This window comes from Trichosurus vulpecula, chromosome 1 (genome assembly GCF_011100635.1).
Source record: "Trichosurus vulpecula isolate mTriVul1 chromosome 1, mTriVul1.pri, whole genome shotgun sequence".
Taxonomy (NCBI): domain Eukaryota; kingdom Metazoa; phylum Chordata; class Mammalia; order Diprotodontia; family Phalangeridae; genus Trichosurus; species Trichosurus vulpecula.
The window spans coordinates 59,158,913-59,183,061 of NC_050573.1; the positions used below are offsets into that span (position 1 = coordinate 59,158,913).

At 43.4% G+C, this 24,149-nt stretch overlaps 1 protein-coding gene across 6 annotated transcripts in view; it reads left to right on the forward strand.

Annotated features, from left to right (window-relative positions):
• SPPL2B (signal peptide peptidase like 2B) overlaps positions 1-11,318 on the forward strand; it is a 62,779-nt gene extending 51,461 nt beyond the window's left edge. The window contains exons 13-16 of one of the 6 annotated variants that reach the window (XR_005010256.1): positions 22-99; positions 4,671-4,884; positions 5,816-5,976; positions 8,016-11,318. Coding sequence is in view for 5 of the 6 variants with exons in the window: in XM_036757373.1 (XP_036613268.1) it covers positions 22-99; positions 5,816-5,976; positions 8,016-8,288 (512 nt within the window). In the remaining variant the exon portion in view is untranslated. Of the gene's footprint in view, positions 1-21; positions 100-4,670; positions 4,885-5,815; positions 6,044-7,068 lie in introns of all 6 variants that reach the window. The other 5 variants (XM_036757399.1, XM_036757381.1, XM_036757373.1 and 2 more) reach the window with 5 other exon arrangements.
• Positions 11,319-24,149: the final 12,831 nt, after the last annotated feature.

Genomic DNA, 24,149 nt, shown 5'->3' on the forward strand with positions numbered 1-24,149 from the left:
TGTGTTTTCTTTCTTTTCCAGGGTTATTGGTAGCGTATTGCCACAGATTTGACATCCAGGTGCAGTCCTCTAGGGTCTACTTTGTAGCCTGTACCATAGGTAGGTACGAATGTCTTGTAGCAAGTCTACAAACAACTAGGCTATAGCTCAGTGATCAGTTTGCTTAATCTTGGGAGCAAAGTGCAACTCAGTTATTTCATTTTTTTTTTTACTTTAAAGACCCTATGGTGTCTCCACAATTTTGAATTTAGGGTGGTAGATCTGCGATAAAATCTTAGTTTTTTTTCTCTTCTTCATTTTATGTTGTTTGTTTGGTGACTGTGGTGTTACCTACCAAGGACATAAAAAGTGGCTGCTTTATTTTCTACACAGGGTCAGAAAATCACACGTGTGACATCATTTCTTTCTCATTCTTGTTTGGGTGCCCCAAATAAAAGAAGTTTTAAAAGGTTAAGTTTAAGTTTAAACTGAATTTAATCCTGGCTCTGCCCCTTACTACCTCATATGGCCTTGAACAAGTCATTGCTAACTCTCCTTAGAATGAGGGGCTTGTACGAGATGATCTCTAGAGTCCCTTGCCAGCTCTGAACAGGCTGTACCATGTCCAGAGGGAGAGGACTGCAGAGGAATAGACTGATGTGAACTTGTCTTTGAGAGATGGTCACTATTTGAATAAGATAGGAAGGAGGAGAAGGAAGCTCAGTAGAAGTGGTTATCCAGTCATTTTTCACTTGTGTCTGACTCTGTGACCCCAAAAGATGTTAGAGTGGTTTGCCATTTCCTTCCCCAGCTCATTTTACAGATGAGGAAACTGAGGCAAGCAGGGTTAAGTGAGTTGCCCAGGGTCACCCAGCTAGCAAGTGTCTGAGGCCAAATTTGAGCTCAGGAAGATGAGTCTTCCTGACTCTGGGCCCCCAACTCTGTGCACTATGGCGCCACCTAGCCACCTTTTTCAAGGTAAGGGTGGATCTTAGCTAAAAGCACAGACTGGAATTAAAAGAGCATGCCCTGGAGGGTACTGAGGATATTGATTTGACTAGACTGCAGAGTGCCTTTTGGGAAGGGAGGAAGGTTTCAAGTCTTGAAAGTTAGAGAAATTATAGGAAATAGAAGTGGAGATTTTTGAGCAGGTCAAATGATAGACTGAAAGTTTGAGGAAGATGAGACTGACAGCAGGAGAAGCTAGTGGCAGAGAGACCACTTAGAAAGCTGTTGTAGACATGAAATGGAAGGCCTATAGTAGGGTGGTGGCAGTGAGAATGGAGAAGGAACAGGAGACACTGCAAGGAGGAAGTTTGAAAAATGTTGTGAACAGCTGATTGGGGGCGGGGTAGTGTATTGAGTTACTGTAGCATGGGTGCCTTGAACCACAGACCACACCCCAGGCTTAGAACGCTGCAGTTAAAGGAAGTGCACATCAGAACTAGTGGGTGATATCTGTAGACTTGAGTCTGAATGGTAGTATTTAGCTTATATAAAACCACCTGTACGTTATTGCTCATTATCTAAGTCCAGTTAGCTCTATGTGACAAGCATCCAGGTGTGGGTTACTCCAAATCCTGGTCTAATTGAGTTGGTAATGTGTCCTTGCTGTTAATTGAAAATCAGCTTTTCTGGGAGGACAGAGAGCCAGAGAGAATATTAGGTGTTTTGGGGTTTTTTGGCGAGGCAGTCTGGGTTGTGACTTGCCCAGGGTCACACAGCTAGTAAGTGTCAAATGTCTGAGGCTGGATTTGAACTCAGATCCTCCTGACTCCAGGATCAGTGCTCTATCCACCGAACTATCTAGGTGTTGCCAGAGAATGTTGTCAAGACTTGGAGAGTTTCTGGCCATCCTTCCTGGAGTCAGCAAAGTAACTGGACATCCTTTTGTGCCATCTTATCTGTCAACCCCCTGGTTGTTCTCAACCAGGCCTCTACCGCTTTGTTCCTCAGAGTAGGCATGATCATTGCCACCCACCCTCAGGTCACTGAGCAGCTGGCCAGGCTCCTCAGAGGTCTCCCAGGTAGAAAGAAATGACCTTATTTAAGAGGCAGTCTAGCCTGGCACAGTGTGCTTAATATGAGACAGCTCCTGGTGGGGGCCAGATGAGGATTTGGAGCAGTAACTGGCATTCAGAGGAAAGGGAGAACACTTGCTTTCCCTGTGTGGTGGCACTTTCCTTGTGCTGGCATCAAGGTGCATGTAGCCATGCCCGTTACTTTAGGAAATGTTAAAAAGTATTCCCCCAAATCTTTCTACCTCCATTAAGTATCCATGTTGCCTTAGATGCTGAGGAAAGATATGAAGCCTTAGATAAGCCTACAGGTTGTTAGGAAAATAAGACAGGGTACCACTCTGAGACATACTATTACCTGGTGAGTGAAACGGAGATGGGCAGGGGGGGCTGGCCCTCCGGATCAGGTAGGGCTCCCTGGAGGAGGAAGTAATGTATATTTTTTCACATTGTTCCAAAGACCAAGTGTAGGCTCAGAGCCAAGCTGCCTTGGTCCCAGTCTTCTTCCTGTGTTATAGAATGAGTGGTCACCTGTCCATAACATTGGGGTTGGGGTGGTGCTGTGTGATGTTTGATATAGTTCTGCCTTGCATTGTCAGCATTTTTTAAACAACAAATGGGAACATTAAAGGGAAGAAGTAGAACAGAATCTGAGCATACTTTGCTGCTGGTGTTTAAGGTGTAGTAGATGTCGCTCGTTTCACCCAGCCTGTTAGGAGAGTGTTGTAATAATGAGAGCAGCAGCAGCAACAGTTCCCATTTTGTTTATTAAACAGCAGCTCTGTGAAGGAAGCATAGCGTAAGTGACATTTGCACAACCGTACAGTTGAGGAAACTGAGTCCCAGAGTGGTGAAACGGCTACTGTGCTTCACCCTCAAGGGTGATGTATGTAATGGGATTCATCCACAGTGTGTAGATTACCAAAGTGCATTTAAGCATCTACTTTGTGCAGAGCACAGCATTGGGTGCTAGGAACATTCAACAGTGGAACCTTTATGGAGCTACAGAAACAAACAGCCAATAAAAATGACACCTGGTCATCGTTAAGAGCTGAAAACGAAAGTTCAAGGTCACATTGGAAAGGCAAGGCTGTGGCTTGCTGAGACCAAGTAGTATTGCAACAGTGAGGATGAGAGGGCATTCCAGGCATGGCCTACAGAAGTTTTTAATGTAGTTGTTCCCATCATGAGAGAAAAACAGTGAATCAGTTGGTCATTGGTTATTTATTGAATGTTGGGCCTACATGGTTCTAGGTACTATAGATAATACCAAAGATACTTGAGAGGCAACTGTGTTTGGGAATACAAAACTTAAGTAAGGTAACATACTTAGTAGACATAGTACTTTGTCTGAGTTTCCTGGGAATGAAATTCCTTTATTATATTAAGTCTGCATTTTAAAAAATAATCATAAAAGTCTTCAAACTTTTTTTAATAAAGACTTTTTAATTTTTGATTATCAAACATAGGGATAGAGGCTAACTATCCAGAAGAAGGGTGACCAGGGTGATGGGGGCCTGAAGGCTTTGCCAAACAAATTGGTCAAAGGAACCAGGGGTGTTTAGCCTGAATAAGAAAAGATGGAGGTATACTAGTTGCAGTAATTCAAGGCTTTTCTGTGGAAGATAAGGGGTTAGATTTGTTCTTATACATAATGGGCAGGAAATAGTAGGTTTTAGCACAATGGGGGGGAAGAATTTCTAATACCAAAGCTGTATGAAAGTGTATTTGTCTGCCGTAGGGGGAAGCAAGTTTTCCTCTTCAGGTATGAGTTGGATTGATGTCCTTCCAGCCCTGAGATTCTGTGACTATAAATGTAGAGCTGCACTGGTTCCAGTTTAGTTGGTGAACATTGGGCCAAAATGTGAAGTCTGCATAGATTTACATCCAGGGCTAAGTTCTTCCTCTCCTCCTTACCAACCCTTTCATCTTCTTCTGGAGTCCAACAGCCTCCTGCCCTTTCCACTTTTCCTCTTATCTTAGCAGAAAAAGATCTGATATCATGCATTTATAGTAGTTGGTTGAGTCACACTTTGTTTGAATGAACTTCACTCAGTGGGTTACTTTAAATGTATTTTACACCTAGTTGTGGAAAAAAGCCATTGTCCCCTATTAAGAGAATCAGTAAGCAGATGGGGACCTCCTAGTGTCTGTAGTGAGAGAGTACTGGATGCAGAGTCACAAAGTCCTGGATTTGAATCTTGGCTCTTCTGCATAACATGATTTAGGATAAGACATTTCACTTGTCTGGTGCACAGGTTGTCTTCTCCATAAAACGATGCTAGTAATGATCGTTCATGATTATATAGTATTAAGGTTTATAGAGAACTCGTCACAGCCCCATGGGATAGCCAGTGCCAAGTTACATATCGTACTTATACATAGGGAAATTGAGGCTCAGAGTGAAACCATGATTTGCTTATCATCATTACACTATCATTCAGCAAGGGGTCATTATGTGCCAGGCACTGTACTAGGTGCCAAAAATACAAAGACTAAAATGAAACTCTGCCAGCCCTCTTAGAGCTTCCATTCTACCAAGTGAAACAGAGCTAGTAGGTTTCGGAGCCAGGATTGAAGATGGACTAGATAATCCCAGCCACCCTTTTTTTGCTAAACTCTGTGATACTTTTAGGCCTCAGAAGTGATAGTCATTGGTCTCTTCCCCACTAGGCTTCCCTACCCTCCTCCTTGGAGGTAGGGCAAGAACTGGTCTAGCACTGGCTGTTTGAGGCCTGTTTGCAAGAGCTCTTTGGGGGCAGAAGAATGTGTCCTATCATCATTGACTTCTGGGATTTGGCTTGTCCTCTCCCTGCCTGAACACAAATCAAGCTTTCTCTGCCTCTCATCATTAACTCCTCATCTCCCTCTGACCCAAGACTACAAGGTGCATAATTTGTTATTCTGGCACATTTGACCTTAATTAATATTTAATGATACAGTCATTTCGATAACCCTTCCCTTATGTCCTGGCTTGAAGCATCCCCAATGCCTTTTTGTTTTTACTCTTAATTAGAAAGTTTTTCATGTCATATCTCAGTGCCCTTATCTCTGATTTGCTCTGCTGTCCAGCCTCTATACATGTATGCATGACCCATATTACCCCTCTCAAAGACAGGGTGCCAGGGAATCTCCTGAAAGGGAAAGGATAGCCCAAGTGGAACCTATCGTAGGACAAACACGAGCCCCATGCACCATCCACCTCTTAGAACCCACTTCTCTTGTTATGTTATTCTCTTAAATGTATGAACTTGGTAACTCTTTGTCCCTGAAATAAAACTTACACTTAACTGCCTCCTTGTTCTTATCCCTACTAGTCCCTGAATCCTGGAATAGCCTTCCTCTCCCACTTTTCACTTTGCCTGTTAACTCCCTACCCACTTTTAAAAAATCTAACTTATATGATCCCATGTTGTCCACAAAACTTTATCCCTATGGTCAGTAGTACTTTGGGACCTCATCTAGCACTTGTTTTTTATCTCAATGTACTTAATGTGTCATTTTATATCATAGGGTCTGTATGTTATCCCTCTACTAGACTGTAGGCTCCATTAAGGAAGGGACCCTGTCTTATCTAAGCTTTGTGTCTGCCCTAACGTCTCATTTTGTATTCTGCACACAGTAGATCCTTAATAAATTTTGCTGAATTAATTAATAAATACAGGTGTTAATGTATACAAGTTTCCTCATCTGTAAAATGAAGAGATTGAATGATATGTGTTTTCTGTCTTTTAGCTCTAAACTATTGTTTTAAATAAAATGCCAAATGACACAGTACATTGAAATAACTTAATTCTTGTCTTCTTTGTCTGATTTAGCCTATGGCATTGGCCTTCTGATCACCTTTGTGGCTTTGGCATGGATGCAGAGAGGCCAGCCAGCCCTCCTCTACCTAGTGCCCTGCACTGTGATCACAAGCTTTGTGATAGCTTTATGGCGCAAGGAGCTGAGAATGTTCTGGACAGGCAGCGGCTTTGCGGTGAATACCAGTTTGATATGACTGTCTTCAAGAAATACTAATATTAGAAATCCTAACTAAAGTTAAAGTTGAGTAAAATATTGTAGTTTTATTATCAAAGTCATACAGCTGATGTTTTTGCCATAATACTTGTTTTCTGATTACAAAAAGATGATTTAATTTTAGGAGTTATATTTGTGGCCCTTGAATGCATTAGAAGTTTGGTGTGGCCAATATAGAGATGTATAGTGAACTTTTGAGATAGCATGTTAACTTTTGCTTGATGCTAATGTTCTCTCTCTCTTAAAAGTTCTATTAATTCTAAAGTATAATCCCTCCCCACTTAACTGGAGGTCAGACTTGTGGCACCCTCAGCCACCTGGAACCCAGCTGCAGATCTGGAAGTAAGTCCAAGTAGGCCTTTCTGCAGCAGGGATAATAGCTGTCACAAAGCCCGGATTCTTGATTCTGTAAAGTAGGTAGAGCCAGCCACTTTTAGACCAGAGTGGTGAGTGAAATACAGGGCATCATATTAGAAGCAGCAATATCCCCTGATAGCGTGGTAAGTGGCGGCTCTGTCTGTGGAACGAGGGGGCAGAAGAACTTGATGAAGCAGTAGCCTGCAGAGGTCTTCCAGTTCTGGGAGAAACTTCCCTGAACGATACAGTAATTGCAATTCAATATGGTTACCGTGTGGAATTATATTTAGTCTTCATTTCTTAAGAAAACAGGAACATGTGTAATACATTTTAGAAAAGTTTCCATCAAAAATCACTAAATAAGATTTCAGCACTTTTATTTAGATGCCTAGTAGTTGGGGATGTCAAGAGGGTTGAATTAGATGACCTTTAAGGTTCCTTTCAATTCTAAGAATCCAAACTTCACTTAATCTGGAAAATTCACTTATGTTTAATAATACCTCCTTCCCCAGCAGTGTTGGATATATGAGCCATTACTCTATTGTGGTTTGAGGTTAACAATATCCCTTTTTGTCATTCTGTCTGTTAAAAGCATTGTGGGAAGTGTGGGCCTAGATTTTAATTTAGAACTTGTTCTGTCATATCATCATCATTTCTGAGTTGTACCCAACCACATGTCACTTTTTTTTTCCAGGTTTTTTGGGGAAGATTACTTGAATTTCAAAACTGAATTAAAAGGGCCTCCTCAAAGCCTTTCCCTCTGATAGAAGTTTCTGATTGGTGTGCTTCTCATCCAGCTGTTGATCTGACATTAAAAGAATGATTTGTTTGAGTTAAGGTTGAGTATAGGAGAAGGGAACATGACAATTTATGAGCAGGTGAGGCAAGTGAAGCTTTCAGAAAGGGGAAAAAAGGAATCCTGGACAAAAAGAAAGACTCTTTTTTGCTGTTTACAGCAAAGCCTCTTAAGCTGAAGGGGCCCAGAAGTAAGGAATCTTCAGCTCTTTTTAGAGTGGCACTTTGGACAGCCATTTTCTTTCTCAGTCTGAACTACTGTGAAGGATTTGGGCATTTAACATTCCCTTTTGATTCAGGAAGCTTTGTTGTAATTTTTTTTTTTAACAATTGGACCTGTCCAGGAGTAGGGGAGGTAACATCTTCCATCAGTAGAGGTCTGTAAGCAGCCCCCACATCTTTACCTTACAGGGGTGTTATAGGGGTATTCTGTTCACCTGCAGGTTGGACTGGCTCCATTCTGATTCTGCGATTGTGTGATTTGTGGGTTGATGAGCGCATCTTAAGGAGCCACAATTCTTGTGGATTCAAGTAGCTGTAATAATAAAACGTTTTCAATGGCTCAAATTTATTTTAATCTGGAATCAGCTGCATATGTTCTTTTCCAAAGCATTTGAGAGAAGAGTTTGAGCTTCAGGGCTTATTGTTATTTTGCTCTGAAAAAGTTTGACTTGCCTTACCTTCTTTACTACCATTTCTGTTTCTGTCAGGTGTCTGTCACCCAGCAGCCATCAGTGTTTTTCCTGAGGTGCAGTCTCTTCTAGCGTAGCCTTTTTTCAGGTCTATGATGTCAGGGGTCTCACTGGATATGTATACATCGCCTTACCTATGATTTTTCTTTTGTAGAAAGACCTGCCTCAGCCTTCCTGGGTGATGGCGTCATCTGAATGTCCTCAACCCCTAAAAGATTCAAATGCTTCCCCTTCTCAACAGGAGCCAAACAAAGATTTGATCAACCCCACCCTCCAAGCTGACCAACTCTCTGATACACCCACATCCTTGGAGAAAACAGCAAGTGCCAGTGGACCTCTGAGCTCTGCCCCTTGTGTTTCAGAACCAGCTGATCAAGATAAGGACCAGCCTCATCAGGAGATTGGAGAGGCCCATCAGACTAGATGAGGAGAATGGAGACAAGAATTGTGGCACCTGCTGCGTGGCCCTGAGTGCCCATGAACTGGTTCTAACTTTCACTAAAGAGCCCTACAGCATCATTCCTCCTACAATTGCTGATACCTGTTAGGTCCCCCTCCCCCTCTTTCTGAAATATGGTGCTCTCATTCCCTTCTGATGCCCATTTCAGGGAGAACTTGAATAGGTTTCTCTTCTTCCGCTCCTGCCTTCCTTCTCATGCCCGCCTTGTATTAAGGGGTTTTATTTATGCATTGCCCTGTGCTTGCGTGACTGCTGTGTTTCTCTAGCCAGACTGGTTAATCTTGACAGGGAAGCATCGGACAGTTTAGCTAACATGAAAAGCTGGGAGAAGTCATTGTTAGCACTTTCTCTTAGCTAGCAGTTAACATTTGATTTTTCTCTTTATGATATCTTAGTTACAGATGAATGATTTAGTGTAATCAGATGTTTAAGAAGCAAGAAATGGTCCATCATTTCACCTCCTTTTGAAAGGATAAGCATTTCTATTCTGGTGCAGGAAGTGCATCATGATTCTCTAGGGTTTCCCTCCCTCTTTAAAAGATGATCTGGTCAAAGACTCTATAAAGTAGAAGGCTTTTCTAGGTAAGCATTCACTGAATAGACTACCTCTTGTCCACATCGTAGTATGTTAAATTCTTTGTTACTCAGGAGATAAGAAAACACGATCACCATATGCTAGTGTCCAGGTAATTAGGAAAAGGACTATGGTTATATATAAATGATCAAGGAGAGGTTGGTGCAGGAATTTGGAGGAGCTGGTTGATAGAGAAAGTGAAAAAGACCCTAAAGTTTTTGTGGCTCTTGTGTTAAAAGAAGGTGGTGTTGTTACGTTTAATTGATTGTGTCTTATGAGCCTTGGATAGATGAGTAAGTGGGAGAACATGTTCAGAAACCTGGATATTTAGTCCTAACTCTTAAATATGCCTAGTCTGTTTTCCTGAAAATAATTGGCTACCTCCCCACCCCATGCTTTTGAGAACCAGGGTCTTATAGGTAATGTTCCATGTTTTTCTAAGTCATTAAGAACTAAAGCAGTATTGCCTCTGGAGATTTGGCATCTCTATGGGACTGTGTTTCAGAACTTAAAGATGAGGGGAAGCTATAATCTCACTTTATATAAAATAAAATAGGATTTTGGGTTTCTAGTAAATTTGTTAGGCTAGGGGTTAGCATAGAGTCCCCTAACTCATTGAACTTCAATTCAGGTGACCTTTTTTCTATCATTGGACAGTTAGGTTGTAGACCTGTGGTTTTATGTCTTCCTCCCCTTTGCCCTTGAAAGGGGATTTGGGTGAGGATGTTGCTCTTTGCTATCATTTCCTTCATACATGGCAACTGGCTACAGCTGTTGTTGAGCACAAACCAGTGTAGTGGGTCAGTTTCTTCAGCCTCTTTCGAAGAAGCAGCATCTCAGCATTTGTTTACTTTTTTAGGCATAAGATCCATTTTGTTTTGAACGAGAAACCAGGGGCTTTAAATTTTATTTTTAAGACTCAAGTATTCCTGTTTTTTAACACTATACATTCCAGTCCATAAAAGTAACTTAAGTCCTGCACCTTGTAGTAAGAAATGCATTTAAAATCTAGCTGAGGAATTTTTGCAATATATGGGAATATTCTGGAATGGTATTCTGTCTTCTACCTCACTGATAGGATTCTCACAACACCATTAGAGAGACACCATTCAGAGTTTGTGGTGTTTGGTACACACACAGAGAGGGGCAAGTAAAGTCTGGCTGCCAAATGGCGTTTGTGGAGAGGCACTGGTGACTGGTTCCATTACACCATGGCCACTGTGGCTGAAGGTCAGGGTTGCCCATCTCACTCCATACCTATCCTTTCCACCCTCTTTTACCCCCAAAACAACTGGAGTGTTGTCCCTTTTATATACTTAGAAGGCTCCTAATGTGTAAGAGTGGGTGGTTCCTACCCCGTCACCCCAGCACACAGGAAACCCTGATGATGCCATTGCCCCTGTCCCAAGTCACAGTAAGGTAGCTAAAAGACTTAAGCTTTAAAACAAAGCCTCAAAGGGCTCTTCAGGGAGATTGGAGTCCTTCAGGTACTCCTTTATTTCAAAAGGGTTCCACTTATTAACTCACCACCTTCCCTGAAGCATCAAGGTGTTCCTTCAGCTGTGCTTGGGCTCGGAAAGTTGGAGCTAAAATGTCTTTGTACATCAGGGTTTGGAGTTCTCTCCAGCCCAAATGCCTGATAGGATGAAGTGTCACTTGGGGCTATCTTGGCAACCTTATACTTGACTACTCTTCTAATCTTGTCTTCAGCCCTCTAGGCAGCCTTTTCAAATTTGAGCTTTGAAAAACTTTCCAGTTAGTGGGTAATGAATGACAGCCACTCATACTTATTTTTTGTTCAACCAGTCTTAAGACTAGGACTTTTCAGCATTGTAACACTGTTTAGGGCTCTGCCTTTCAGGTATACCTTCTCATTGTCTCATTCTTGGCCAAGCTTCCCAGAATATCAGAGGCTTTGGGTAAAATCATAAACTTCCGAAAAAAATACCAGCATTGAGGATTTATGAACAGCCTTAGTCAGCCATGAATTCTCTGGGGAGGAGGGATGGATTTTCTAGTTAAAGGAAGAAAAAAATGTCTCCGGAGTCCTTCAACCTGTTTGTGTATTTCTCTTGGGTTAAAATGAACTGATAACAACCTGGGAACAATACCAAATGGACCTTTCCCTCCTTGTGTTCCTGTCCTTTTGTAAGCATGTTGCCATGGGATATCATGATGCAAGTGAACTCCTGTGCCAGGGAGAGACCTGAGTTGGAACCTGCTTCAGCCAATTGGACTATGCCTTAATTTAAGCCATTTTATACTTGTGTATGGTAAATGTGGGTTTGGTTGTTTTTTGTTTTGTTTTTTTAATTAGAAAAATGTTAAGGAATTTAAAGGCAGATGTTCCTAAAGTTTGAGTTTCATATTTTTTGCCTTGCTTCTGTTTAACCTTATCATTAAACATAGTTTTTGATATTTAATACTCGGTGTTTGAGATTTAATGTGAAGCAGTAGGGAAGAGAATTGTCCTCATCATCCGTTATCAAGTTTGCTGTCAAAATAAAGATTCCATTACCCAGATAAAGTGCTTTGTGGGGATCCCAGGATTTCCCACTGGACAAGACCTTCTGTGTCTATCTAGTCCAGCCCCTTCCTTTTACAGATGAAGTTGAAGTCAAGAGTATTTGGGACTTGCTTGAGATGATAAAGATAAGTCATCAAGGCAGATCCTTTGACTCCCAGGCCAGTGTGCTTTTCTCTGCTCTGTGCCATATTGTTAGGGACTATCTTTGTGTTCTGAATGAAATGATTTTGTGGCTAGTTTTTGAGATGGCCACATCTTGTCGATTAATGAACCAATTAGCAAACGTTAGAAGAGAATCTGTCCAGCAGGATTTTGAGTGCTTCCTAGGATATGCACTATCTAATGGAGGAGAAAGAAGGGAGAGACAAGTCACAGGCTCAGAAGTGATGTGTCCAAAACCACCCAGTGAGTGACTGAACGAGGACGAGCTAGCAGCCAAGGCCAGGGCTCTTTGCACTCTCTGCCTTTTTAACACTCAGAATGATAAGATCATATGTAACTAAATAAAGTCACATAAGAACTAAATATCAAATTAATGAGGTGGAGTTCATCTAAATTATTGACATTTGGATTATGTAAAACATTTTCAAAGTACATACATATATATAACATTTTCAAAGGTATATATGACAACACTAGGCTAAGAAAATAGAGCCTAATAAAGATCCTTAGAGGGTCCACTTTAAAGAATGAGAATTACTTGTAAGCAGTGTATCAGTTGTATATAAATAGCCCTCTAAAACCCTTCAAGTCATTTGAAAATGTTTTCAAATGTATCCCCTTCATGTTTGTTTATAATGTGTACTTCATTTGAGGAAAATAATTTCTAAGCAGATGTTAACTTCAGTCTTTAATGAAATTCTGAATTAATAGGGCTTTCTGTGTAAACTTCCTGCAAAGTGGCTTATGAGAATTTCAGAATTTACTTCAAAGTATTGATAGGAAGAGAATCTGTGAATGTTGAGAGATTTTCACTTTCCCTCCTACACTCCCTCTATCAGTGACACTCCCCCTTCAGTGGGAATGGAACAGCCCATGGAGTGTACAGAGTCCAAGAGGAGGAATGATTCTGGTGTCCTGCAGAAAATCACAAGCTTGTGATGGCTCTGAACGCGCATGAAAAGTTCCATTGTTCCTCCTGTTGGAGGAAGATCAAATTACTTTTCAGGAAAACTCTTCTAAAGGCCCCTGCAAAGGAAAATGCACCTTCTCTGAGTTAAACAGCTACAGGTTGCTAAAATTGGGCACTGACAACATGACATGAAGTTTTGGGGGGCAGTGGGGAGGCAGGGGTGGAACAGAACTTAGAGCATCAGGATTCTTTTGGGGGAAAAGGCTAGAAGAAAGGATTTTGCAGCAGAATAATACTCTGTCCTCAGATAACACATTGTAACATATAAATGGAGTATAGTCTGAAAGCAGACATTCAAGTGGAGTGCTTCTAGTTATAAAATGTACCTTGGAAGCTGAACTAGGCTGGGATGTGGTCATGAAGACCTAGGAACCTTTCCTTGTAGAGGTTTCCAGTTTGATCCTACTCTGCAAGTTAAAAAGCATATTCTCTACTCTCAAAAAGCCTCCAGGCCTCTGGGGGGCAAGGAGACCCACTCATTTGCAGGTGTATCTTAGAAATTACAGTGAATTATGGGAAGGGGTTGCATAAAGGTGCCATCTGATGATGCACCTAGCGTAGATCACTGGATTTGGAGTCACAACCAGTGGCATCCTAACCCTGCTACTTGGACCAAGTCACTTAGAACTCTGCACCTTGGTTTACCGGTCTGTGAAATGAGCAGGGTTGGACTGGCTGGCCCTGTGATCCCATATCCTGGAGAAGGGGCTGGGGGGACTTGTCTCCAGCAACTTAGCTTGGGTAGGTTGGTTGGGCGGGCTGAATAGGGGCACAGACAATTCCTGGGCTCTTAGGGTATTTAGGCAATATCAAGAACACGAAACCTCCCACCTCTAACCCGCAAACTCCATTGGATGGTCTGGGTCAGTCATAATTGGAGGGAGTGCCTACAAAGCAAAAGAAAAAAAAAAAAGCTCCCCCCTCCAACTTTGGTTTATTGAGGGATTGCAATCTGCTGCTGAAAGAGGGACTCCTTATCACGGGAAAGTCAGAGGACTTGTCAGTGGAGTCGCGGCAGAAAAGCAAAGCAGGCTCTCGGGTTGTTTTCCTTTTGGGAGCCGGTGAAACCCGGGTGAAGTGAGCTGCTATCAGAGCGAGCCAAGCCTTTATGTGCAGTATCCTTGCATCTTGATGCAAGGCTCTGTGGCTCCCGGCTCTGGCTCACCTCTGCTACCTAGTGAGGTTCGCGCTCAACCCAGGGTTAGAACAGCCCGGGGTTGGACCACGGGCCTCTGGTGAGATAGCGAGCATCCCCACGGAGACCGGGAACCCTGTCTGGGATGAGGGGGAGGGGAAAGGGCGGGAGGAGGGGATGAAGCACTTGATCCCCAGGGGACCAGGAGAAGGGAAGGGGAAGTTCAAGGTGAAAGGGGGAAACAGGGGTCCTGACTCGGAGGGAGTTTTAACACAAGGTGGGGCGAGGAGGAGGAGTGTCGGTCCTAATCCCGAGGGGCTGAGGAGGACGGAACCGGAATCCTGAGGGGACTCTAATCTTGAGGGGGCGGGGAGGCCGGGGTTCTAACCTTGACGGGGCGAGCAGGGGCGCCCCAGACCCGAGAGACGGGTGGGCAGGGCCGGGGCCGCTCCCCTCAGGCAGTTCCTTCCCGCCCCCTACCCCACAAAAACGGGCAGGCAGCCACCAGAGCCAGCCACTCGTGGCAGCAGCAGCGGGAGAGAGCTGCTGACGGGGCGGCCCGGCGGGGCGAGTGAACCACGACTGCCTGCCCGTCTGGCCTCGGGAGGCACCGGGAGCGGCCCGGGGTGAGTCTCTCTCTGGGCAGGGGCGGGAAGGCAGGGGTAGGCTCGGCCCAGGAGGGGCTCCCAAGCTGCAGGAACGGCCCCAGGCACAAGCATCCTTAAAGGGCTGGGCGGGAATCCACTCCGAAAACCAGGTGGGGGAGAAGCCGACTTCTGGGGCATCCCTGCTCACTCCAGGCACGCAGAGCCAAGGCAAGGGCGAGTCAGTGTGCTTGGCGCCCTTGGTGCCAAGCGCTGAGGTTACAAAGAAAGGCAGGACAGAGAAACTCCCAGGCAGACGGGGGAGACAATATGCACACATCTGTGTACAAACGAGCTATAGGTGGGGTGAATCGGAGCCGGTTAACAGAGGGAAGACACTAGCATTAAGGGGGATGGAAAAGGCTACTTGCAGAAGGCGGGGTTTTGAAGGAAGCCAGGGAAGCCCGGGGCAGAGATGAGGAGGGATGCCTGAGCAATCCAGGCATGGGATGTATGGAGTCTTGTGTGAGGAACAGCAAGGAGGCCAGTGTCACTGGATCCCAGAGTACATGAGAGGGGAGTAAGGTGTAAAAAGACTAGAAAGGTAGGAAAGGGCCAGGTTGTAAGGGCTTTAAAAGCCAATGAGGATTTTAAATTTGATTCTGGAGATAATAGGGAACCACTGGGGTTTATTGAATGGGGGTGGCAGGGGGTGGATACAGATACGAACTTTAAGAAGATTGCTTTGATATCCAAATGGAGGACGGATTGCAGTGAGCTGAGACTGAAGCAGGTAGACAGACCAGCAGGTTATTGCCATGGTCTAGGCTTAAGCTGATGAAGGCCTGCACCAGCAGGTAGCAGTGTCAGAGGAGAGAAAGGGGCATATAGGAGAGAAGAAATGCTTGGAAGATAGAATGGAGAGGACTAAGCTACAGATTGGATATAGGAGGGTAAGAGAGAGGGAAGAGTCAAAGAAGATTCCCAAGTCACAAGACTGAGTGATTGTGCCCTCAGCAGTAATAGGGAAGAAGAGAAGATTTGGGAGTCAGAGTTAACCCATCTTGTCAGGGGTGACTTAGAAGACAGGAAGCAAGGGACCCTGAGAAATGATTTACATGGGAGAACTACAGCAGTCTTAGCACTGGAAGATACCCTGGAGGTCATCTCATCCAAAAGCCCCTCATTTTACAGATTGGGAAACTGAGAAAGGAGGAGTGGGGAGTGCCTAGCTCAATGTCACACACCTAGAAAATGGCAGTCAGCAAGATTGGAATCCAGGTGCTCTCTCTTCAAATCCTCCACACTTTGCTGACTTCATCCTTTTAGCTAACCTAAGGAGAAGAGCGCATGAAAAGCTTGGACCTTTTCAGAGAAGGATTTCATAACAGTTATCAAATTTATGGCTGTTTGGTAAGTCTAAGAGCCTAAAACTGAAGCCTGGACATTTACCTTTCCTGGCTTTATGAGCCTTGAGCATCTGTGTGAGTATTCATGATGCTTTCCTGAGCCACACAAACTCATACACCCAGAAATGGGAATAGAGCATTGGACTTGGAGCCAGGAAGAGTCAAGAAGTGTTTGAACCCCGCCATGGACACTGACTGTAAACTGTGTGACCCCAGACGAGTCACTCCCTTTTCTGGGCATCACTTTCTTCAACTGTCAAATGAGGAGGTTGGGCTTGATGACCTCAAAGGTCCCTTCCAGCTTTTGGTCCATGATCCTAGGAATTAAATCAAGAACCAGTTTAATGGAAGGCTGTATTCAGGAGTGAGAACATTTCCACATTCACGACCAAAATGAATTTGACAAAGAAGGAATTAGGTTGAATTGAGCAGAAGAAGGGCAGATGGGTTAGAAAAGCAGGACATGGATCTGTGTTTTACCTGTTTATGAGACAAGGAAGGGCCAGTTGCTCCAGAATGCGACAGGGAAAGGTGAGACTCCCTAGAGAGTAGCAAAGTGTCCTGGGATGGTCCACATCCTTAGTCTGCATTAAGAAAATTGTCGACTTTGCTGTGTTTTAAGACAGATTTCATTTTGTTGGCAAGGATCAGCCTAAATGTGAGCTCAGGCTGCATTGAGAGAGGCTTGGGGTCCAGAATGAAGGATATCTATCGATAGCCTAGCCTAGCATAGAACAGGCTAGCCCAGTCCAGACTAGAACAGCTATCAGAGCACACCTAGAGAATCATTGGCAAGTCTGGGTTTCACATTTTAGGAAGAACTTGGAGAGCCTAGGAAGACAAGGGGCTTGCCTCTGAAGTCTTTTCAGCTCTGTAATCCTGTGGATTTGAGATTAATTTCCACCCTTTTCTTTCAATTATTTGCTTACTTCTTTTCCCATTTTCCAACTTCTTCCTGCCCCCCCCCCAAAGTGTACACGCAAACATCCTGCTGTTCCATCGGATCATACACAGGCATCTCCAAGATCCTATCTACTTATAAATCCTGTGCTCACCTGACAAGTCAGACCATGTTCAGGGGAGGCTGACCAGGATGGGGAAGGGACATAAATTATGTCACATGAGGACTAGGTGAAGGAAGTAGAGATATTTGGTCTAAAGAAGAAAAGACTTGGGTAACAGTTATGTCTTTATCTGAAAAAGGTTTCATGGAGAAGGGAAAATTAGTTATCTTCTTTGTATCTCCAAAAGGCAAACTCTAGGCATAAGAACACTAATTTAATATTAATAATTCACAATTACTGAACATGTTAAGGAAGGACTTTTAATACCAAACACAGCATTTCCTATTTGATCCTGGAGGTAAGGAGCCACCAGAGTTTATTGTCTAGAGGGGTGACGTGGTCAGAGCACACCTGCCCTTTTGGAAGATCGCTTTGGTAGCTCTATAGAGGATGGACTGGAGTGGGGAGAGACTTGAGGCAGGTGGACCTACCTGCAGGCTACTGTAACAGTCCAAGGGAGAGGTGATGAGGGTCTGCACCACGATGGTGGCAATATCAGAGAGAAAGGGGAACGTTTTTTGTGAGACATTGCGGAGGGGAAATTGACAGGTTTTGGCAGCAACCAATTGGATATAGGGGATGAGAAATAGTGAGGAGCCACAGATAATAAATACCTTAAGTATCTACTATGTACTAGGTACTGTGCTAGGCTCTAGGGTCTAAGCATTCAAAAACAAAAATGAAATAGTCCTTGCCTTCAAAGAGCTTATATTAGGTGCAAGAATAGATCTGCTCATAAATAAATAAAAAACACACGAAGTAATTTCTAGGGAGAGGGCACTGCATGGGTGGAAGCTTCCTTTAGAAGGTGGCATTTCATCTAAACTTTGTTTTTTGTTTATTTTTGAGACAATTGGGCTTAATTAACTTGCCCAGAGTCACATAGCTAGTAAGTGTCTGAAGCTGAATTTGAACTCAGGTCCTCCTGACCCCAAGGCCAGTGTTTTATCAACTGTGCCACCTAGATGCCCCTTCATCTAAACTTTGAAAGAAGCTAGGGGTTCTGTGACAGAAGTGAGGAGGGAGTACATTCCAAGGAACAGATAGCTTTTGCTGTGGATACATAGGATGGAATGTTGTATGTGAAGAACAGCAAGATATAGAGCTGAAACAGAATAGGTGGAGGAGACCAATGTGCATGCAATAAGCCCAGAAGGGCTGATTGGAACCAGAGGGTGAAGGACTTTATATGCTAAACAAAGGACTTCATATGTTTTTCCTAGGAACAAGAGAGATCCACTGGAGCTTTTTGACCTAGTCAGACTTGTGGTTAGGGAATATCCCTTTGGGAGTAAGAGCCATTCCCCACTTGATAAATAGTTAAAGGATATAAATAGGCACTTTTCAGAGAGTGAAATTCAGTCTATCAATAACCATATTAAAATGTTCTAAATCACTAATAAGTAGAGAAAATTAAGACAACCTAGGTTCCATCTCACACTCATCAGATTAGCAAAGATAACCAAAAAAAGTAAAGTGACCATTGCTGGAGGGGCTGAGGGAAAACAGGTACATTAACCCACTATTGATGGAGCTGTGCATTGGGCCAGCCATTCTGGAAAGCAATTTGGAACTATGCCCCCAAAGTTATTAAACTATTCATGCCCTTTGATCCAATGATACCAATATCAGGTCTATACTTCAAAGAGAGCAAAGAAAAAGGAAACAAATCCATGTGTTTGAAAATATTTATAGCAGCTCTTTTTGTGGAGCCAAAGAGCTGGAAACTGAAGGAATATTCATTAATTGGACAATGGTTGAACAAGTTATGGTATAGGAATGTGGTGGAATACTACTCTGCTATAAGAAATGATGATGGAGGGGCAGCTAGATGGTGCAGTGAATAGAGCACCGGTCCTAAAGTCAGAAGGACCTGAGTTCAAATCTGGCCTCAGACACTTGACACATGTACTACCTTGGACAAGTCACTTAACCCCAATTGCCCTGCCCCCCGCAAAAAAGAAATTATGATGGAGTCAATTACGAACTGATGCAGAGTGAAGGGAGAAGAACCAGGAGAACAATTTATACAATTACAACATAATTGTAAAGACAAACAACTTTGGAAGTCTTATGGAACTCTCATCAACTTAATGATGAGCCATATTTCCAAAAGACTAATAATAATAAGCAGTCAGTTTATAAACATTTATTAAGCGTCTACTGTGTTCCAAGATACAAAGAAAGGCAAGTGACAATCCATGCCCTCAAGGAGCTCCCAGTCTAATGGAACATTCCACGTACAAACAACTACACACAAATAAACTATAAACAGGATGAACTGGAAATGATCGGCAAAGGGAAAGCATTAGATTTAAGGAAGATCAGGAAAGGCTTACCAAAGAAGGTGGGATTTAAGGTGGGACATGGTCAATGGGGACCTTGTTTTGTATGTTGTTGTTGTCATCCAGACTTCATTAGTTTTGAGAAATGAATATTTAATAGGTTGATATTGTGAGGACAATTGTTACAAAACATGCACCCCAAAGTCTTACGCTTTCTCACCAACATGTACAGAGTCTATAGAAAGTGGGTTCTAGCTTAGATAGCACATGTTTGCAAAGGGGTTACTCCCAGCTCTCAGAAATCCTTTTGCTAGAGTCTTCAGGCTGTTCTCCATAGGTATGGGGTGTCTTTTCTTTTGGGATCCTGGTAGAACCTTGAATCTGCCCTCATCGCATCGAGTCTGTGCTTGGCTCCCAGTACCAACACCTACTGACCACCAACCACTATTGTCCTGGAGATGCTGCTGGGATGCTGATAGAAGAGTCGGGATCTTCTGAACCTCCAAAGTTCCCAAGGTCCTCTTCTGGTCAAGGAAGTAGGGAGGAAGCTGAGGCCAAAGCACTCTCCTCTCTTTCTTGCCCCAGGTGATTCCTTCTCAGAAGCCTTCCACTCTAACCTTCCAGATATAATTTCTGATTCTAAAATGGCATCTGATTTTATACAAGCCTCATGAGATCTACCAGGTCCTTCAACCAGTTAGAATGGACATCCTATCATCAGTGGCACTCCGGTTCATGTGTGTAAATAGCTTTCCAGGGTTTTTCACACTCATCTGATACCTTGCTAAGGTATCTTGACATTCATTTTAAGTAGTTTGGGGTCATTATTCAATGAATTCATTGACTTCCACCCTCACACAGGCAAAGAGGTGACGAGAGCTTGAACAAGGGTGGTAGCCATTTGGGTGGCAAGATGAGGACAGATATAAGATAAAGATGGAAGCAGAATCAATAAGATCTCCCAGCTGATTAGATATGAACCTAGAGTGAGAGAGGAGAATTGAGAAGGACTCCAACACTGTGAAGGTAGATGAATGGGAGCATGGTGGTATCCACAGCAGGAAATGGGAAGCGAGGAAGAGGGGAAGGTTTGAGGCGAACAAGAGGAAAAGCGCTGCCTTGTGAGAAAGTGAACTCTCCCAATCATCAGAGGGTTGAGTGACCATTTGTGACATATCAGGGTTGCTGCATAGCAATGTTTCCCAAGCAAACTTGATCCCCAAACACAACTAGACTTGAAATATGTGGACAAGATCTATAAATGCTGACATGAGAAGTCTGGGAATTTGAAGTACCTCCGGGATAATGTAAGGTTAGAGAAGGTTAGAGTTCTTAGAATTAAAATATAAATTATATATTATTATACATTTTGAAACTAAGTTGTATTGTAAGATTTAGAATTAGAATGATTATCTAGACAACCCCTCATTTTACAGATGGAGAAACTGAGTCCCAGAAACGGGAAGTGAATTGCCATAGAAATTCAGTGTTTTTATAAAGAAAGTAAGTTGATGGCATATGCACTTTCATATTTAATTTTAGAAGGACAGATTATAAGAAATCCCAAAATATTCTCATGGAATCCTGTTCATATTGTATGAAATGCAGAGGGTGGGCGTCACCAGAACACAGCTTGGGAAACTTTGTGATAGAGGAGAATTCCTGCCTGGGGGTGGGAGGAGGTTGCATTTGATGCCCTTGGAAGTTCCCGCTTTCTCTGGGATTCTAGAATTCTATCATTTTTAACATTCTGAGTTTTGGTAGAAAAATCAGTTGAGTGGTTAGAACCTGAGACAAAGAGTATTGGCCTTTTGGTCTCTGACAGTCCTTTTCTGGGGCCCATGTTCTTACACAGGCAACAGTTCCTTATGTCAGAGAGTACAGTGTTAAGTCCCAAGTGCCCTTTTTTGTTCAGATAATAGCTAATATTTATATAGAACCTACTGTGCATTAAGGGCTTTCCGATTATTATCTCAACAGAGCTCCCATAACAACTCTGGGAGGTAGGTGTGATTATTATCCCCATTTTACGGATGAGAAAACTGAGGCAAACAGAGGTTCAATGACTTGCCCACAGTCACACATCTAGGCAGTATCTGAGTTTGGATTTGAGCTGAGGTCTTCCTGATTCCAGGCCCAGTGCTCTATCCACTATGCCAGCTAGCTGCCTTTTAAGCATCCAGTCCGTATTTCTGATGCGCACTGGGGCATCTAACTGTAGATGCCATGTATCACCGCATTTAATTTTATGTTTTCTTCTACTCGCTCCTTAAAATGGGTGCCGATAATCACAGTCATCCTGGGCTCTCTGCTAATATAGAGGTCTCCCATTATGGATTTTAATGGGTCTCTGTGGAGGGCTAAAGGCACATCTAGGATTTTGATGTTGAGATTACATTGAAATATGGAAGACATTCTCTTCTTCAAGGCAGACTCTGACCCTTGGATGTGAGCCAGGGGAGGAACTTCTGGCTCCTTCAGACCTAAGACAAGTTGGCACCAAATAGCAGTTAGAAAATAAGCCTGGACACTGGCCGCAGTGGTGTGCACCTATTAGCCTATAATCCCCTGCTACTGAGGGAGCCTGGCACCAGTGGATTGCTTGAGCTCGGGAGTTCTGAGCTGCCACAGGGCTACAGCCAATCAGGAGTCCTCACTTAGTTGGGCACCAGTGTGGCGAACCCCTGGGAGGTAAAGTCTATCTCTCAGTACCTTGACGATCTACCTGGATACTTCCTCCATTTCCCCAGATCAAAGCCTCTGCACATACATCTTAGGAGGGAGATAGCTTTCTTGAATCTCTCACCAGGCCTGGACTTGAAGCTTTTCCAGTTTGATAAAACCTGCTAAAAATTGTCAAGTCAGCAAGCCTTTGTTAAGCTGCTGGTGTGTGCAGTGGATAGGTTATTGGGCCTGAAGTCAGGAAGACTCAACTTCCTGAGTTCAAATCTGGCCTCGGACACTTACTAGCTGTGTGATCCTGGGCAAGTCACTTAACCCTGTTTGCCTCAGTTTCCTTATCTGTAAAATGATCTGGAGAAGAAAATGGCAAACCGCTTCAAGCTCTTTGCCAAGAAAATCCCAAATGGGGTTGTGGAGAATTGGACACAACTGAAAAATGATGCATGAACAACAAACAAATGTTCTGGAAGCTTTGCTAAGCGCTAGATTTCTATTTTCCTGGAACAGCTTTTGAGAACCCAGGGCTACTTCCACTCCATAATGAGTCAAGGGCTTTATAGAAATATAGGGGGGAAAGCCTCAAATCAATGTGTAATTACTTAAAATGATAGACATTTCTGAATATGCGGCCCCATAAAAACCTTTAGGAACCTGATCGTGAATTCATTTGTCTCGTCCTACTCATCTACTTGTCTTCCTTTAGGTGCCACGTAAAATATTTTCTCTTACAGAAGTCTTTCCCAATCCCTCTTAATTCTGGTGACATCCTTCTGTTGATTATTTCCTCTTTATCCTGTGTATACTTTGTTTGCATTTATCTGTTCGCTGTCTCCCCCATTAGACTGTAAGTTCCTTGAGGGCGAGGACTGTCTTTTGCCTCTTTTTGTATCCCCCTCTCCTCCAAACTTAGCCTGTGCTTGGCATACAGTGGGCACTTAATAAATGTTTATTGACTGACTAAAGACATTGTTCTTGTTCAGTCGTGGACTATAGCATGCCAATGCCTGTCCATGGAGTTTTCTTGGCAAAGATACTGGCAAAAAAATGGAGTCTGCCATTTCTTTCTCCAGTGGATTAAGGCAAACAGAGATTAAATGACTTGCCCAGGGTCACACTCGGGTCTTTCTGACTCCAGGCCCTGGTGCTCTAACCATTGATCTACCTAGCTGCCTTTGTAAAGATGCATACACAGATAAATAATATGAGAGCTGTAACTAGGAAGGAGCAAATAGGGCTCTCTCCCAGGGTGTTGACATTTAGGGGAAAGGCTTCCATCTCAGCATCCTTGTACCTCTCCCCATGGACCTCCATTGGCCCAGGCTGCCATATGGCATAGATGCCATCCCCCATGGTCCTCTCTCACAATTCCCACATTCTACAAGCCCTAGAGAGGATGGGGGATAGACCCCCCCCACCCAACACACATACCTTTATCTTCTGTGTTTCTATGTTCCCCCGACCACTATTGCCTTAGCTGAAAAAATGTCTCGTTACCCCTCTAAATAGAACTGGTTGTTGTTCAGTCATTTTGCAGTCACGTCCCACTCTTTGTCATCCCATGTGGGGTTTTCTTGCAAAGACACTGGAATACTTTGCCAGTTTTACAGATGAGGAAACTGAGGCAAACAGGGTGAAGCCACTTGCCCAGAGTCACACAGCTAATAAGTGTCTGAGGCCAGATTTGAACTTAGGAAGATGGGTCTTTCTGACTCCAGGCCCTGTACTCTATCCACTAGATAGGTGTCACCCAGCTGCCCCTCTAAATAGAACACAAGTTTTAAAATGATATTTGTATAAGAGGAAGACAAAGTACTTTGAGGCCAGCTGAGAGCAGCAATCATTTCTGGCTGGGGGGAAATCAGGGATTGGATCTTGGACCATAAGATCATAGATTTAGAGTTGGAAGAAACCTTAGAGGCCAATGAGTGCAACTCTTCACATTTGACAGAAAAGGAAACTGAGGCCCAAGAGGTAAAATGACTCAACCAGTGAGGCTAGTAAAGTCTCTGGGTCTGGACTCTGAAACTCTGGTTTCAGAGTTCAGTGTTCTATCCCCTGTGCCTCCAAGCTGCCTTCTATAGAAGATAATGCATTTCTGCATAGCATTATTATGTTGGCATACACTTTTATGAGTACTTTAAAGCAAATATAAAAGCTCTCATTAGTTTCTTTGGCCTCACCCACAGTGAACATTATTCCTCGGCCCTTCTACTGTCGGACACATCATGGAGCTGAAAAGACCCAAGGCTCTAATGGCTACAAATACCATTTCCCCACAAAAACACATTCCCATGAAAATCTAACAATCAGTTATAGAAAAGAGAGCTCAGGCTTCTTCCAGTTCCATTAAGCTTGTTGACTGATTTATTTCAGGGAGTTGAGGCAAGGGGAGAGAGAAGGTTTTCATGACTAGACTATAGCCTGATGGGAGAGGAG